The sequence below is a fragment of the Helicoverpa zea genome, chromosome 8, assembly GCF_022581195.2.
Source record: "Helicoverpa zea isolate HzStark_Cry1AcR chromosome 8, ilHelZeax1.1, whole genome shotgun sequence".
In the NCBI taxonomy this organism is placed as follows: Eukaryota; Metazoa; Arthropoda; class Insecta; order Lepidoptera; family Noctuidae; genus Helicoverpa; species Helicoverpa zea.
In genome coordinates this window covers 11997350-12014474 of record NC_061459.1, presented here as the reverse complement: position 1 = coordinate 12014474, position 17125 = coordinate 11997350, and the positions used below count along the sequence as shown (strand labels likewise).

The window sequence follows — 17125 nt, the reverse complement described above, 5'->3', positions numbered from 1 at the left end:
TGTCATGTAGTGTACTTACAGAAAAGCGAATACCAAATCTACTGGTTTTGTTTCGTTATGAATGTCAGACACCTGTCTCATTTAACCTTAATCTCCGGGGATATTATTTGGACCTAAATGTAGAACTGAACTGGCTGCATATTTTACAAATCTAGAACTGGCCATGACATCGATCTTATGAAGGTAGATGTAATAGTAAAAAAGAGAATTTCAACGTTCATCGTCCTTCGTACTTTGGCTGGTATTATGTCGGTTATATTGAAAATTATAAGTTCAGCATTTATTTGGTTAATGATGGTTAGGCATGCTTTTTTTCAAGTGTCCCTATAAATCAGTAATTCAGCTTCACTTTGGTTTAGTTTGCTTAGAAGTAGAGCTTTCTAATTCACTTCACTGTGATCCCGAGAGGAATCGATTACAGATTGTAATATGAACGATTATAACCGATTACGGATACATTTCTCTCAATAATGTTTCGTACCTTCATCAATCGAATCTTCTTGCTAGAGTTAATTAATCTCAACCGTATTACTGGAGGTAAATGGTTGAAATTGGAACAATGGGGATGCTTCACTGGTACATACATAAGCTCTGATGTATGTGTCTCTTCAATAAACGTAATCCTTTAAGTAATTTCATGTGATTAATTCGTAATATGGCCACAGCAATTAAACTGCTAAGTTATGTGATTTGAAGGTAATCTTTGTTAAACGATTTTGTAATAAGGTTTTGATTGCACGTACCTTTTATGGTATAAGAGTGGATTATTTAAAACTAGGTTTAACCTTGGGCTTCAGCCACGTCCCAAGGGAACTACTACACGCTCCCATATAAAAAGTAGTAGAACTCCTTTTTTTTTTTTAACGACGTCAAAATTCATCAAATGACCCCTCCCGCTGTGGGTTAGCAGCGGTGAGGGAGTGTCAGACTCTTACTGACTAAAAACCGTTGTGTTCCGTCATAGGCCTTTTATGTGCCAGGGCCGCGGTATCTCTTTCGAACAACCCGCAGCCCCGGCAGAAGTAGTAGAACTCCTCAAATCGGTACAACAAACTCTTCAGCTCTATAGTATGTATTAGTATAGATCATTCAGTAAGTATAATAACTAATAACAAAAACAACTAACCGTAAAAGGATTATGTTTCTATAAAGGCATGGATTTACTTCTGAACATTTCTTAGAAATTCATCAAAATTCAAATAAATGACGACGAAATTTAATTTCGCTCTAATCTGGGTTTGTCCTTACTTGTAATTGAATATCTTCTTAAACAAATTAAGTCATACTGAATTGTAAACTAGCATTTTACCCGCAATTTAAATAGTAATAATAATTTCATAGAAATTGACGAACCTATCTCTATTGATAAAATAAATTGGTTGTTATTAATTTTAATTAGTTATCTTCAAAGATGGCTGTGTAAGTAATAAGATTTCAAATTATTATGATAACAATCCGAGATACGATACTTAGAAAAATATTTGAAATTACATGTTTTAGACGAAAATATTTTGACAAAATTGGTCCTGAATAGACTATCTTACGATGATTGTACGATTATAAGAATCTCGAACTTGCTGAATTGATAAAATAACTAGCAACTGTTCAAAATAATGAGGATTCTATGTAACTTTATGACTTTTGGCGGTTCTAAAAGGCAAGTCAATTAATTACCGACATTATTGTCATTATGCAACATCCTTTTATCTGCCTCGTAAGTCTGTTTAAGTTTCACATTTATATCAAACGAATATGATAAATCTGACGAGATTGTTGGGTTAAACGCACTTGTCTCAGAAACGACTCGTCCAATTTGAAAGAATATTTCTAAGGTCCAATTACTTCCAGCTGCAACTGAATGTAGAGATAGACATTCGAAATCGATTCCTTTTAATAACTGAAAAACCACTCATTCAAGCATGTTAGTAAAATTAATAACAATTACAGTTAAAACTATTATATAATTACAGGTAATCTTCTAAAATGCTGTGCTCACTTGACCGACTCTAGTTAGGCAGTTAAACCATTAACCTAACGAGCCGGGAACTAACTAATTGTGATTGCCTTAGTATATCAATATTCTATAGCTACGGTATTAACAGTTGATTCATTAATTTAAGGTTCAGCTCCAATGGATTACGGCAATACGAGTTTAGCTTTCAGAAATGCTTTTGAATTCTATTCGGTTTTTGGGATTGATTTATTGTTTATGTTTAAAGGTTTTTTGAGAATTAAAATTGAATATATTACGTGATTATAAAAAGTGTTGATTATGATTCAATAATATTTTGCCTAAAATAGGTTCAATTTCATCTTCAGTTTGAAATAAATGCAAAATTGAAAATGGTGATATTTTTTGTTAAACTCCGTGGAAAATCAAGATACAGCTTTTAACTCGATATTTTTCAAGACATAATTAATTTAAAGAAAGTTGCTTCATAATAATTATACTTAACAATATCTCGCGGCAGAGGACATGTCTAGAATATAAATCTTGCTAGTCTTCCCACGAGCTAAATAAACGTAGTAGTATTAAATAACACGCTGTTGCAAAACATTGTATTTTTGTATTTTATAAGATATAATCTTAGACTTGTTCTGAAAGTAGGTCGATGGAAGAATTTGTTATTCTTTGGAAGCTTTTGCTACCTATAAATATTTTTTGGTAGGTAATTCAAATAATGATTCTTACACAATAAATTATTAAATGTATTTAAACTGATAATGTTAAAATAACAAAAAGAAACATCTTTCTTTGTACATCGTTTACTCAAACTACATATTGCAAGCAAAACTATCATATCTATCCCATCATCATCATTATTATCAACATCATATCAGCCTATTTCCGTTCACTGCTGAACGTAGATCTCCCGCAAGGAACGCCAACTATCCTGACTAATACGAAACTTATGATCCTAACCCTATGCAATAATAAAATTCAAATGCCAGTGCAATATTATTTTTAATCCATTCAAAATTACAATGCAAACCACGAAATAAGACCCAACTTGTAAGCGAAAAGTCTTGTCTCATCATGAAACACTATTTAATAAAAGCGACGCCACCATTAAAGTAACATAAGCTCAAAATGGAGCTACTCAACGTTGAAACAAATTCCGTTGCATATTTTGCCTTGTCGTAAAAGTTGGCTAACAGCATGGAGTAAGGAAAGATGAGCGGAGATAGTATAATGCAGGTAGGTCAGGCCTTCTTTAGGTCAAATACATAGGTACAGTGGACATGAACAAAAAGATCAGTGACGAGTGAACTAACGAAGGTTCTTTGAGACATCCTGTTAACGATTTCTGGTATTCCAAAATCGGGTCCAAAGAAGGCGTATAAGGCCGAAGAAAATAACGTTTCTCGTCGCCCACACACTCGCATTTTTGCGCGCTTCCTTCTTAGGAGATTTTTATTAAGGCACCTATTTTTGGGTGGTAAAATCATTAAATCATCAAAACCCCTCCCGCTGTGGGTTAGCAGTGGTGAGAGAGTGTCAGACTTTTACTGACTAAATTCCATCGCATTCCTTCGTAGGCTTTTTACGTACCAGGGCTGCGGTAACTCTTTCGAACAATCCTGCAGCCCTGTTATGGCACCTCCACTGTCATTTTGTTCTCTATGGCTAACAGAAATTGGATGCGCGTTGCTGGACTGGCAAGCTGACACCAGTTACTGCTGTGAACTTTGAACCGCACATGTTATTGCTACATATTGTAGTCTAGTCAGCGCTTGCCATGTTCTGTGTTCCTGGTACTTCGTTTAGTTTTAGTTTTTATGCCATGATTGTTTTTTGGGTGCAAGTTAAATTGTAGAGGTGAGATTTTGTAACTACTTTTTGCTACATGTATACATAAGCAGGTATGTATACTATTAATCAATTAGTGTACTGTCCCGGTAAGACCAATTTATCGAGCCGTTCCGTGATGGCAAATGACAAGACTAGGTTTTTTGGAAAACGCCATGCACTTTTCCCCATCTTTCTTCATTTATGTGTGTATTTTGTAACTTCATCGTTTGAATGTGTATACATATTATCGGAGGACATTTCACATTCGATACTTCACATTTTATGAGCGAGCGTTCAGCGTTCTGTTATGGCCCAATTTTATTGAAAAATTGCAGCAGATTGTAAGTCAAGGACAAACATTAATAGCAGTTTTCTTTCCAGGTTACGAAGGTGGTCTCCAATGTGTGTACGTAGTGGAAGTTTGGGCAGCTGAGGGTCTGGTAGTGAATGCCAGTAACGGTGGGGCGTTGTGGAACTTGAGAAGACTGGGGTCAAATAGACAGCTGAGGCTAATAGTGTACGCAGCGAACGCGAGAGGAAGATCAGAACATGTTACGTTTACTGTTGAAACTGCTGTGAGATTGGCGCCTAGAACAGGTTAGTTTTTAATCGAATCTATAGTACTGCGATTAATTAATACAAGATCGGATTAATTCACTTGAAGCTTGTGAAAGACTTACTTTTTTACTTATCAATATTCATGGTCTGTGACAGCACATTTACACTAGCGGATAACCCGCTCGGTTTTATTATATACGCGCGACACATTCTGCGTGGCAAAAAATCTGTCTTGGTCTTACGTGTCAATTGTCAGTTGTAGTAGATGGGTAGTTGTCAATTGTTATGTAACAACGGCCGTATGATCTGCGTGGAAAATCCCCTAGTGTGACCATTACTTATTATGTTTCACAACCTTTGCTCATTCACTCGTATAAATACATACATAAATAATATTCTGTGATGTGATGTTAAGCGTATAATGAGATCAAGTGAACGAGTATAAGTTACTTTGTCACTCCTTTTTCCTCTTAACGTATAAAGATTATGCAGATTATGAATATTAATTAAAAGGCTTATCGTCGGTTACATTAAAATTCAAGCAAGTTTTACGATTACGGTTCGTTTGATGCATACTTTGATGTTTAAAATTCGCATAATCTTTATATTTTAAACGACGAAGGAAAGGGGATGTTCAAAGTCGAGTACATTATTATCAAACGTAGGAACTTTTTGGCAAGCTAAGAACCTTACGAAAGCAGAATTTTTCGTTGCATGCAAAAAATGCTATCTTAATATTAAGTTATGTAGTAGAATTCACTGTAGGTTTATGATATATTTACTTGATTGACATGATTAGACGAGAAGGTATTAAGATTTATTATTTTTTTTTAAAACAAATCTCGATTTATACGGGTAGCATACTAGCAACAATAAACCATTAACAACCTTTGAACGATGACAACTCAAACAACGCGATAGGCTTTTTACCGCGCGAAATGTTACACGCTTATACTCGTAAATACCGAGCGTACCTATACGCGTAACAAAATCCTCTAGTGTGAAATACTATTACACCCAAATAATGTACTTATTCTTGTTATTATTTGTTGTAGAACCACAAGAAGCCTGGGAAGTGAACTGGGCTTTGGGGGTGTTCCTGGGCGCAGCGCTGACGATAGCATTTGTTTTGTGTCTCGCCCTCATTGCTTCGAGGATACGACACAGGTCTAGAGATTATGAAGGTAAGTGTGCTGACAAATTATTTTATAAATAAAAACTATTGTAATGTGTTCATAGAATTTTCTCTCTCTCTTTCCTGCCCCACATGGTGTCGGGGGCAGGTTTTGTTAGTAGAATTTTACATTGAATCTAAAATACTCGTTCGTTCTCCTCTCTCCTAAAAATACTAGATATATTAAATACTCCTCACAGATAACATAGGTATTGTGTGATTACTTAAAAATATGTTATCTACTATTTGAAATCACAATTGTCTGAACTTTACATTGAAACCCCGATTATTCGTGACATATTCACATGTGATTTAAAAGGGTGGTCATAAAAATATATTTATACCTACATGAATAATTAAATCATTAATCATACGAAATTGTAGGTGAGTAGCCGCATATAAATATTATAGAGTCATGGTAGCCATTAGGCGCTTAATGATTTCAATAACGTGTCACAGTACATAAATGTGTATTCATGATTTATGTAATTGCTCTATAAACAGCCTAATGAAGATTCGAAATAGAATATCGGTGGAATTCGTGAATCAATACTAAATATTTTACATGCCTTCTATGATATTTTCACAAGTTGTCCTTACTAATTGCTAAAGGAAACTTCATTATTTAGAAATACTGGGTGTCCCATAAGTCCTTTGAAGTCTAAATTTCGAATAAAATTTAAATGGCCCGCGGGAATGGCATGCGGGGTGCGGGGATAGCATCAACGGTCTTTGGGAATTCATTCGCCATTGAAAGTTTTACCGGAGCGGACCGGTATCAATGGTGGCCGAATCATTGATGTGATAAAAATCAAGCACACAAAAACCACGGTCCACTCCGGTAAAACTTTCAATGGCGAATGAATTCCGAAAGACCGTTGATGCCATCCCCGCACCCCGCATGCCATTCCCGCGCGCCATTTAAATTTTATTCGAAATTTAGATTTCAAAGGACTTATGGGACACCCAGAATAACTCAAATACCATGGTTCTAGAATGAAAATATAATATAATAAGACGAGCTTTAATTTGTTTAAAAAAGTAAATAGGTTTTGTGTTAACTTGCACGGGAAATTTCAAAAGATTGCTTTTACAGATGGTAAAACCGTTCATCAAAGCGTGAAAAGGGTTTAATAACATTTTTAAATGGATTGTGCTATCGAGAAAATATATAGAGTTTGTTGTAATATCTCTGTGTAGGCAATGTCATACTTATTTTTTTGTAACAAGTCTTCAATTTAGATTGATTTTCTCGATTTCAAAGGTTTTTTTCCTCAGTTTTTGTTCTAAAATGACATTTGTTGATTCGTTCTGGCGTTCTGCTCCTAACTTACTTGAAAGTCTTCGATGACTTTTCTGTCTCTAATAGCAATAGCAAATTTTGTTGTAAATTGTGATATCCATCGCGTATAAATGCTGAATGCTGAATGCTTTACAAAGAATATCTCGTTTACTTAGTTTTTGTTTGCAGTTACGCTGCCATCGATAAAAAACCAAAAAGTCATCGTGCAAAAGAGGAATTCACCACAAGCTGATGACAAAAACCCTGACCTCATACCATTAAGCAAAGGTAAGTTAAATAAACCAAAATTCTACATACATATTATAGGTATTAACGATGCACCTATTATTTACCACGAACGGATGCTGATCGAAACTACTAGAAAGCAGTTCGTAGAACTTAAACTGTATACACATTGCCGAATCAGGAATTTGGTTCTCCTGATCAATAATAGTAGCATTTACCAACTAATAGTTCAACACAGCATCTAACTTGGTTTTATAGCTAGGTAAAATATTAAATTATTACGTATTAGAACTTTCTGTCTTCACAAATAAGCATTGGAATTCATGACAGCTTGAAGCGACTTTGCAATACCAGATTTAATTTTTCGTCATGATTTTTTCTGTGTATGTACTATATTCTGTGTATGTAAATCATAAAACAAACATTACAACACTAGGCAAACCTTTAAAAGGTATATTGTCGTTCTACAACAATTTAAAATTATTTGCAACCTCTATCCCAAGGAAACAGATAAACCAACCCTCAAAGTGTATAAATATAACCAAAAGCTACAAGCAGGCTTCAGCAATAAAGCAATTTCACATTAACTGCAAAGCCAGATGTTCACACAACATACACGTTACTTGAACTAATTGGAAAGGCGAACACGAAACACCTTTTCGATGAAATGTTGCAAAACACTTAAAATACCCTCAGACTGGAGACTAAACAGTCGCCCGACAGTTGGCCCCATGAAAGCCAAAAGATTTTAAAAATCTTGATTCCAATCAAAGGTATTCAATCGGTTTGATGTCGGCTTAATGTACGAATGACTGCCTCGTTGGTCTAGTGGTTGCAAGCGCGGCTGCTGTGCTCGAGGTCTCGGGTTCGATTCCCGGGTTGGGCCGAAATCGCTTTGTGGGTTTTCTTAAACTTTCACAAAGCAGCCCGAAGTCTGGAAGTTGGTGATTGATTCACCCGTGCATCGGAGAGCACGTAAATGTCGGTCCTGCGCCTGATGTCTTTCCGGTCGTGTCGGATTGCCGTCCCATCGGGTTATGAGAGTGAAGGAATAGGGAGTGCACCTGTGTCTGCGCAAATGCTCGTGCACTATAATATGTCCTGCGCAGCTGGCTGATCTCCTTAAATGAGAACAGCCGCCGTGGCCGAAATCGGCCGTGGACGCCATTTATACGAATGTGCGTACCTTCATTCATTGATTTAGGAGCCCAAACAAACTATCGGCCGACTAAAAGTTTGATGTTACTGACTCTTAAAATTGAACACTATATAATTAAAGTGAGTCGAACACGTTAGCTCTATGTTGTAGATCGGTTCGCGTTTTTATATCGATAATCGATATTCGGAAATGGTGTTCGAATTAAAATAATGACCACTTCTGATCTAGTTGTTAGAAGTAGCAGAACGTGTTTTTCAAGGAAAGTATTTTTTTATAAGTAACTACTTTCTTAGGAACCTACCTCGTTCTTTTAATTGAATGTAGGTAAAGGTGAAAGGTAAACTATGAGTATGAAGTCGTGGTGGCCTAGTGGGTAAAAGTCTCAAGTATTAGTGTTTACCCACACGCTGATGTGATGCCAAAGGCAGCATTAGCTAAGACTACCCAAACCAGTGACGCCTTTAAGAGCCTTCTTAGGAAATATCAAACGTTAATGTTCAGCATGAGGTCAATGACATGTTTGGATTAAGAAGTTCGAATAGTCGCACGCTTGTATTTTTAGTCATTTAAAATTAAAAATCAAATCAAAATAAAACTTTTTTTTATTTATTTTTGATACTCTGACATGCAGTTTTACAAACCACACATTATTTAATTACCAGTATAAAGGAAATATAATATTCCGGTAAATATGCGCGTTGTAAAATCAGAATGAATGGTATTTCATTACGGAGGTTTGTCACAAAAAATATATGCCAGAATTAAATTTTCCATGTAACCTGGTTCTACTTTGAAACCGTGGTGATATTGTGACAAAGATTTATATTGGCTTCGTTGGACAAATTATTATTATACGACTACTTTTTTAACGAGTGAGAAATATTTTATTATTTGCATTTTTGTACTGAATTGTCATTATTTTGAAAAATATTAATGTTCTAGCCATTTCTATAGCAGAAAAAATAAATGGTAAAATATGTTTCTCAAAAATATTGTTTGACATTCAAAGGCGTTTCACTTTCTCCATCAACGACCGAAACATGACTATAAAAGCACTTTCAAGTTAAAAATCTAAAAAAGAAATATTAAAATTTTAACTAAAAACTCTAGCAAAGAACATAAAGTGCACTCATATATTCTAGCTGACTAGTAAATCTAGAACTATGGACTTATGCGCAGTAATGTAGCTAATTTATTCTTTCCGTTGTGTTACCAATTAATTCCTAGAATATTTATCATCAGGCTCGCACGTAATAGTTAACACGTTATATATCAGTACGTTTCCGTACGTGCCCATTATTTACTGTTCTGTTGTGAGGAAATATTAGTATGTAAGAATAATGTTAAGCAAAGTCGTTAATGTTTCATAGTGTTTGTTAGGTTTTGACTTCATAAATAAATAAGTATTATGTGAATGCACTATTCTACACATTGCATAAAGATGTGTGCTTAATTAATTTTGAGTAACAAAGGCAATCAGCGGAGATTCATACTATGTACTTTCTAAAGCTGGATAAAGATTAGCCAGTCCGTAATTGTCTCCATAGTAACTAAATTCCTTTGTTTCATCAGAATATGATCACATATTTTATAACAATAGCGTTAAAAATAAACTTAGTGTACCTCTATAGGTTTTTCTTTAAATTTTATTTTATAGACTGCAAAGGTCATCATAGACTTTGTAGCGAAATGCAAGCGTGTAACAAAATTCAGGGGAAACTTAAAACTGAAACACGGCGTACAGTTTCGTTACTATCCGCATTCCACTCCTAACTTCACTTATTAGCCGAACAAACTATCCGTTTTTTCATTTCCGAGCTAAGAGTATTAGCGGAGTTCCAAGCATAACATGTTTTTTTTTTTCTATTTATTTTTTAAAAAAACGTTACTTCGACAGAGTTGGATTTTGTTGAAGAGTGCCTTTACGATTTGTGTGCGTTTTTTTTTTAGTTTTTGTTGCCATGCTTCTGTACAATTATGTTCTGGTAGTTTTTAAATTTGAATTCACGTACGTTATTCTTTGAAATGCGTTATAAATGTGAAAATATATTTATGCTTGTTCTTTCTCATGCTACCGTACCGTAAAGTGAAAGTGTGTTGTTTTTTTGATTATAGTACAGGATGGAGTTCCCTTTTTTTTTTGTTTACTAAATAAGACTTGAACGGCATATAGGTATCTATACAAAACGATCATATTTTCACAAACTTGAATCATAAATAAGTCGTTACATTGTAAAAATCTATCATAAAGATATAGATGTAATACTGTAAGCATCACAATAATTTATACCCACGCCTATCTGTAATGTGCATTAAAATTAATAGTTTTAAAAACTAAAAAACACGTTAGTCATTGTTGTCATTAGAACTCAGAGCGTGTGCATTTAATACTTACTAATCGAAGACCGGGAAGTGGGTCAAATTAAGATTCCAAGGTTTTCTTACATACATAGTTAGTTACAAGTGAAGGTAATATAAGCGTGTTAAAAATGGAATTAAAAAACAAATCTCCCAAAAGTACCTATTACACAAAAACAGCATCTATTTTTGCCAAGAATCTGCAATGTTGTTGCTACAAATGTGTCCACAGTGCAAATTCGTTGTTACAAGATAATTTAATGACACTATCTTCCCGCCAATGCATCTTGCAAAATGTATTATGCAAGTATGTCCTGACAAATCTGGAGAAACACGATTTCATTTTCTTTTGTTATTTGTTTTTGGTTTGTTCTATCTTATCTTATCTTTGTAGAAGTCGTGGTTTGGTTCAATTTGTGAAAGGGTTTTCCAGTACGTCAGTAATTTTGTTCGTCAAAATGTGACTTGAAAATATTTAAAGACGGATTTCATATATTCACAAAAGACATGAAGCCAAGCAATAAGATTTTTAATTATGCTTACGATTACCATTACAAAAAAAACCTAGACAATTAGTTATTTTTGAAATGAATCAGCGGAAAAATAATTTCCTTAAACGATTATTCCATTTACTTTATTTTGAGTATTACTAAGGCGGTTCCCCGTGCATCGGAGAGCACGTAAATGTCGGTTCTGTGGCTCTCTCGATCTCTCTCCGATCGTGTCGGATTGGCGTCCCATCGGGCTATGAGAGTGAAGGAATAGTGAGTGCTCCTGTGTCTGCGCAAATGCTTGTGCACTATAATATGTCCTGCGCAGTTGGCTTTAAAATAGATCTTCTTGCATGAGAACAGCCACCGTAGCCGATAATCGGCTAGGAGGACGTCATCTTCAAGGCGGTTTTACGCATGTAAAGCACAAAGCGAAAATAATCATCTTTTTAATAACAAAATTAACACGAGATCTAACCTACATTAATCCAATTATAATTAAAACTGACTACATAACCGAACAAGCGATTCAACTCGACCATGACCACGTTCTGTCGTGTAAATAATTGTTAATTACCACAATACTTAATACGCTTAATAATTTAATGTGACACTAACCGTATTAACGGATGACATCCATTTAAATATTACTGTATTCATTCTTTCATTTTACATACAATTTTTAAGAGAAAATTCCATTTTTTTTGCTGTCTGACAGTTGTTAAGTCTTTGCACCAAAATTGCACCAATAAACGGTCAGACCATTGAACTTGAACATCCTTGGTGTTTCGGGTAGTCAGAAGCCAGTAAGTCACCAGGCAGACCAAGGGTTATTGGGTTACCCGGGTAACTGGGTTGAGGAGGTCAGATAGGCAGTCGCTCCTCGTAGAACACTGGTACTCAGCTGCACCCGGTCAAACTGGAAGCTGTCCCCAACTTAGTTGATAAAAAGGCTCGGAAGAAGAAGAAACGGTCAGACCATGCAGATATTGGTTACAAAAAATCATCTGAATTTAGAACCTCCTCCTTTTTGGGAAGTCGGTTGAAAATATGGTCATATCACATTTATTGGTAAGGCCTTGTACCTGGAATTTTCTTTCATTATATTTACGAATATGTCAATACTCAGAATGGTTATTAATTATTCTTATTTATAAAACATTTAACTCTGAAAATAATTTTACGAGATATGGGATATTTTATTTTTAACTTGTATCTATATTAAAATTTTGCATGACCAAATGCAGACTAAATTGAAATTGAAACTCAATGTTGTACCTATATTCTGTTAAATATTGGAACTCGTGCAGTATGATTTCACTGAAAAAGTACATAATACTAATTTTAATAAAACAGTACTTTAATAACTTCCCTATCCCATTAGTCATATGTGATACACACCGATTGTTTAACTATTGTGTCTACATCGTGAACAGTGAAGTGGTTAAGTCTAGAAAATATTTTTAAACTTATGATAACAATTCATTATATTCTCTCCTTCAATGTAAGAGCCCAGCTCTTGTCGGTGCAGCTCCTTCCATTTACGCCTGTCTAGCGCCAACTCCTGAACTTATATGTCACAACATTCACCTTCTCTTTAATTTGCTTGATGTAGCTGTACCTTGTACGTATCATTACATTACAGATACAATTTTAATACATCGTCCTCAAGTTATTATAGTAATATTATCTCTGTGTATCTACTGGTATTTCCAAAACAAACTAAAACTAAAACAATACACATTACTGTACGTCAGTTTGAGTTAATAACTTGTCACTCGTTCCCCGTATTGTCACCGCAATCGCTCTGCGGTTTATTTATCTTGCAAATTGTTCTAAACAAATACGGAATTTGTACTAAAATATATCGATAGTAATCGATTTGTTTTGTTCTCGATTTTGAATATCGACGTACTTTTGATGATGTATTGTTACCTGATCTTAAAGTTATAAGGGTTTCTATGTATTTTGTCAGCTAAGTTAGTCGGTACGAATACAGAACCTAGAACCGTGAATTACCTAAACTAATAAGAACCCACATTTCTCGTCGCTGTCTTCAGAAGCATGACCACTTAAGACTCGGTTAAAGCTGATAAAAATTCTCCCAAATTGTTTTTCTACTATAAAAACAGCAAACACAGGCAGAATTACTCTCACATTTACAGATAAAATTACTAAGGAAAATATAACCATTATGTTCATATCATCTCCTGTGTACGTTGCGTATATCCGGCCACATTATCCCGCGGCTTTGGAATTACACATAACTTGAATAAAACCTCAAAATTAACCGCATGCGAATTTCGAAAAATAATCGTAGGTAAGCTTTTAACCGTATCATCATCATTTATGACCAATGATTAAGATAATGTCAACGATAACGTTCCGGTCGGAATTGAATTCAAATTGCACGTAACCATAATTTTAGGTTTAATCTGATGTGTTTTATTGATAGTGGCACACACGTAAATGTATTACTAAGTTATTTTACGTGTTCAAATTTAATTGTGGATGACCTAATTTGGTAGTGACATAATATCACGCTTGTTTTTCCCGTGGGGTTAACAGTGTGGTCACGCCTTTAATTTTGAAAGTTATGTTTTGGGGGCGAGCCTTGCGGCGTCGAGGAGGCACAAATTAAGCCATATGTTATTGTCTTTATTTTTAAGTAGTTTTTTCATAGTCAAATATAATGATTGATGATACGGAAATACAAGAAATTATTAAAGCCAAGGAAAATCCCAAGCTCCGGCAAACTGCTATGACAGTGAATTTTATTGTATTTCTTTTCACAAATACATACTTTTACTTTAAAATCTTCATCATTTTTAATAAATAAGTAAATATTGGCTGTACTGTTAACTTTGTAACAGTAAAGAGTTTTATAATGCAAAGTATTTACTTCATACATGCTGTATTCAGTAGGTATACCTATAATCCGACCAAAACAAATTTCCACGTATGCGTGAATATGACTATTCGTAAGGATATTTACCGAGATATTTTCTAGGAAAATCAGACACAAAATAGCTTTTAAAATGAAAATCAGACACAAATAGTGTGTGAAATCGTAGAAATCATAATATCACTCACAATAACCAAAATATATTTATTAAACATTTTATTTTATGAATTACTTTGTAACTGCAATTTCATGTCAATTGCATTTGATGATGATGATGAAATATCCACCCAATTTTAGGAAATCAATAATATCTACGGGTGTGAAATAACATTTTAATTTGTATTATGGCCACAGTTAAGAGTGATTCCTAAAGTTCCAATGTTCCAAAAACCTATTGATACAGGGACAATATTTATATGTTTTAATTCTTTACAACTATTCACCAACTTTGTCGTGACAATTCGTCTTTACAATTTTGCAATCTAACCCCACTTGTTCTAACCCTACGAAAGCATGTAACTAACAGCATATTTCTTACACAGGAGTGACAGAAGGCCCACCAGACCCACCGCTGTACTCCGCCATAGCCCAACCAAAGAACTCAAACAGCGCTCACAGTTTGCAACGCACACAAACGCCAGTGACGCCCATATCGTCGCACGCTCACTATACTGATATGCAGGTTTGCGTACTAACTGTTTTGAACTTTATATTGCATGGCTTAAGGTAGATTTTTAGGAATCATCTTGGGGTTCTTGGTAGGTAGGTACCTACCTACCAAGAAATTTGAAATTTAAACTTACTTATAGCTTGGCAAATCCGTTAGTGACACTAGCATGGCCTACGCTGATGTGCGGGGCACGTAGGCAGCGAGAATGATTCCATGTTTGCGTGGGACGGGGTCATCTGACAGGACTGTCAGTGGTATTGCCAAACTATATTTAAAATGAATATGAATTTACCAAACTATAAAGATTTAAAATGATTGAATTTGGGCGAAATAATAGCGATTTTATTCTATTTCTGATTTTTGTCATCTCTTTGTATGTAATTTATAATTTTGTGAAGGGTCTTCATCATTACGATTAAGTCTTTATTTGAAAAGTTGTTTAATAGGAGTGTACGAATAAACTATTGTCAGTATTGGAATATTTGGCATAGTTAGCGGTTGAAATATTTTATACCGAAACCGAGCTTTATTTTATTTTTTGTTTATTTCATTCTCTTTCAAAACATAGCAATATTTTCGGAGTTTATTTTATATCTAGTGTTTTTTATTGTATGTAGGTTAATTAAGGTTAATAAGTAATTAAACACAGGCTCATTCCTACATTAGTAATGAAATATTTATTTATTTAAAATTATTTTTTGTCGACCATTCCACATAATTTGGAATAAAAATCGGCCCACTACTAAATAAAGTGTATGCCAAAGTTAATATTTGTATTTGTACGTTGATGAAATTATTCATAATGCTTATCCACGCAATTCTTTCACAGAATGATACCGGGCGGAGTATGATCAACGGAGCTATGAGATCACATCGAGAGATAGTCACCACTAGGACGCCATTGCTCGCAGCCCATCAAGAAAGCTGCGTATGAATCTTACCCATATTATTTTATACCATTCTACTTTAAAAAAGTGAAAATAAGTAATTCGTTATCGACTTTTAAAAATGTTCATTGTTAAAAAATAAAATTTCATTTTTTTATTAATGTTTTTATCGCGAACAGTAATGAGTTCTAGCAGTTATAAAATTAAGGCAATGACTGATGAACAATTATTAGAAAATTGAAATAACTTGTTCTAATTATAATGTTAGTTAGATACTCTTTAAGAGAAATGACGGAAGGCTCTAAGCTATTCTAATATAAATTTTAGAAAATTAAGGAGGAACTGTAAATATAAAAATAACTATTGAAATTGTGTTTCAAGATTCACATACGGAATTTCATTTCGCAATGCACTAATAGACGATTTAAATGTAATTATTACAGTTAAATGTAAAAAGTTATCGTCGTAAGTGTCAATCAAATAATTCATTAAATGTTAAACCTACATTAATTAAACCAGTTCAATTTAATTTTATTCATAACAAAAGAATTTTATTTTTATTTATTTTGTTGCAAATTGAGTAAATTGTTTGTCAATTAATATTTTGTAATAATAATCAATCGTATATGACATAATATGTATATGTTGATTATAGCAATAAATGCTACTATAATTTTAACTGCAGTTTGACGGTATGGGAAAAAATTCAGATACATAACTTTTTCAACATATTCCCCGCTGATGGGAAATTTTTTATTGTACATTGGTATGCTACATTTGGCAAAAAAATTGAAATCTATTCTCTGTTTTGTAATACAAGGTGAAAAATTATTGTTTTTAGTGACATTAAAAATATCATATGCAATAAATATAATTGGTATCAGAAAAATGCCAAAAAAAGGCTGTATTGAACTGAACTTTACTGATCAGTTTTACAACCATCCAGTTAAATTCAGTAAAGTTAAAAGTGAAGATAAACCCTGTGGTTCATTGTGCAGCAAATCATATCGAAATTGCATATGTATATTTCCTAGTTTTGTAAATAGGTGTAAAAATATAAATAGGAATAGTATATAAGTTTAATTCGGAATGGAAATCATGAAAAGAAAGTCTTGTCAATAATTTTACACCTTGTATATTTTATGGAATATAACATGTCAAAATGATATCAACTTTTAATTTATTTTATGGACTGGTTGTACATAAATTATGTAAAAAAACCAACAATAAAAATTTGCTCATTCTAAGGAATATAATGAATTTAATGTAACAGCACGAAATATGTATGTTAAGTTGTCGAATATCTAAAACAAATCAGTGTGGGAAGAGCAGTTTTTTAATACATGTGACTCAATAAAATGACGAAAATTTATATTGTGTTTTTTTAATTATAAATTTATCAATCAATCGAGGTAAACATAAAAGTGGCTTACCACTATGATTGCATGTCAACCAACCAAAAAACACCACATTAAAATGTACACCAAATTGACCAAGATTTACATACCTTTTATAAATTCCGCCCTCATTACAGGTAATTGATTAATGCGTATTTCGTATGGGACTCGGCCCTGTGATCAGACCGCTTCACACAATGCCATC

At 33.9% G+C, this 17125-nt stretch overlaps 1 protein-coding gene across 4 annotated transcripts in view; it reads left to right on the top strand.

Annotated features, from left to right (window-relative positions):
* LOC124632450 (nephrin-like) overlaps positions 1-16895 on the top strand; it is a 271203-nt gene extending 254308 nt beyond the window's left edge. For 3 of the 4 annotated variants that reach the window (XM_047167300.1, XM_047167301.1, XM_047167299.1), the window contains exons 13-17: positions 4175-4390; positions 5407-5535; positions 6997-7095; positions 14509-14648; positions 15466-16895. In XM_047167300.1, coding sequence (XP_047023256.1) covers positions 4175-4390; positions 5407-5535; positions 6997-7095; positions 14509-14648; positions 15466-15570 — 689 coding nt within the window. In that variant the 3' untranslated portion in view covers positions 15571-16895. The remainder of the gene's footprint in view (positions 1-4174; positions 4391-5406; positions 5536-6996; positions 7096-14508; positions 14649-15465) is intronic. The other variant, XM_047167302.1, reaches the window with a different exon arrangement.
* Positions 16896-17125: the final 230 nt, after the last annotated feature.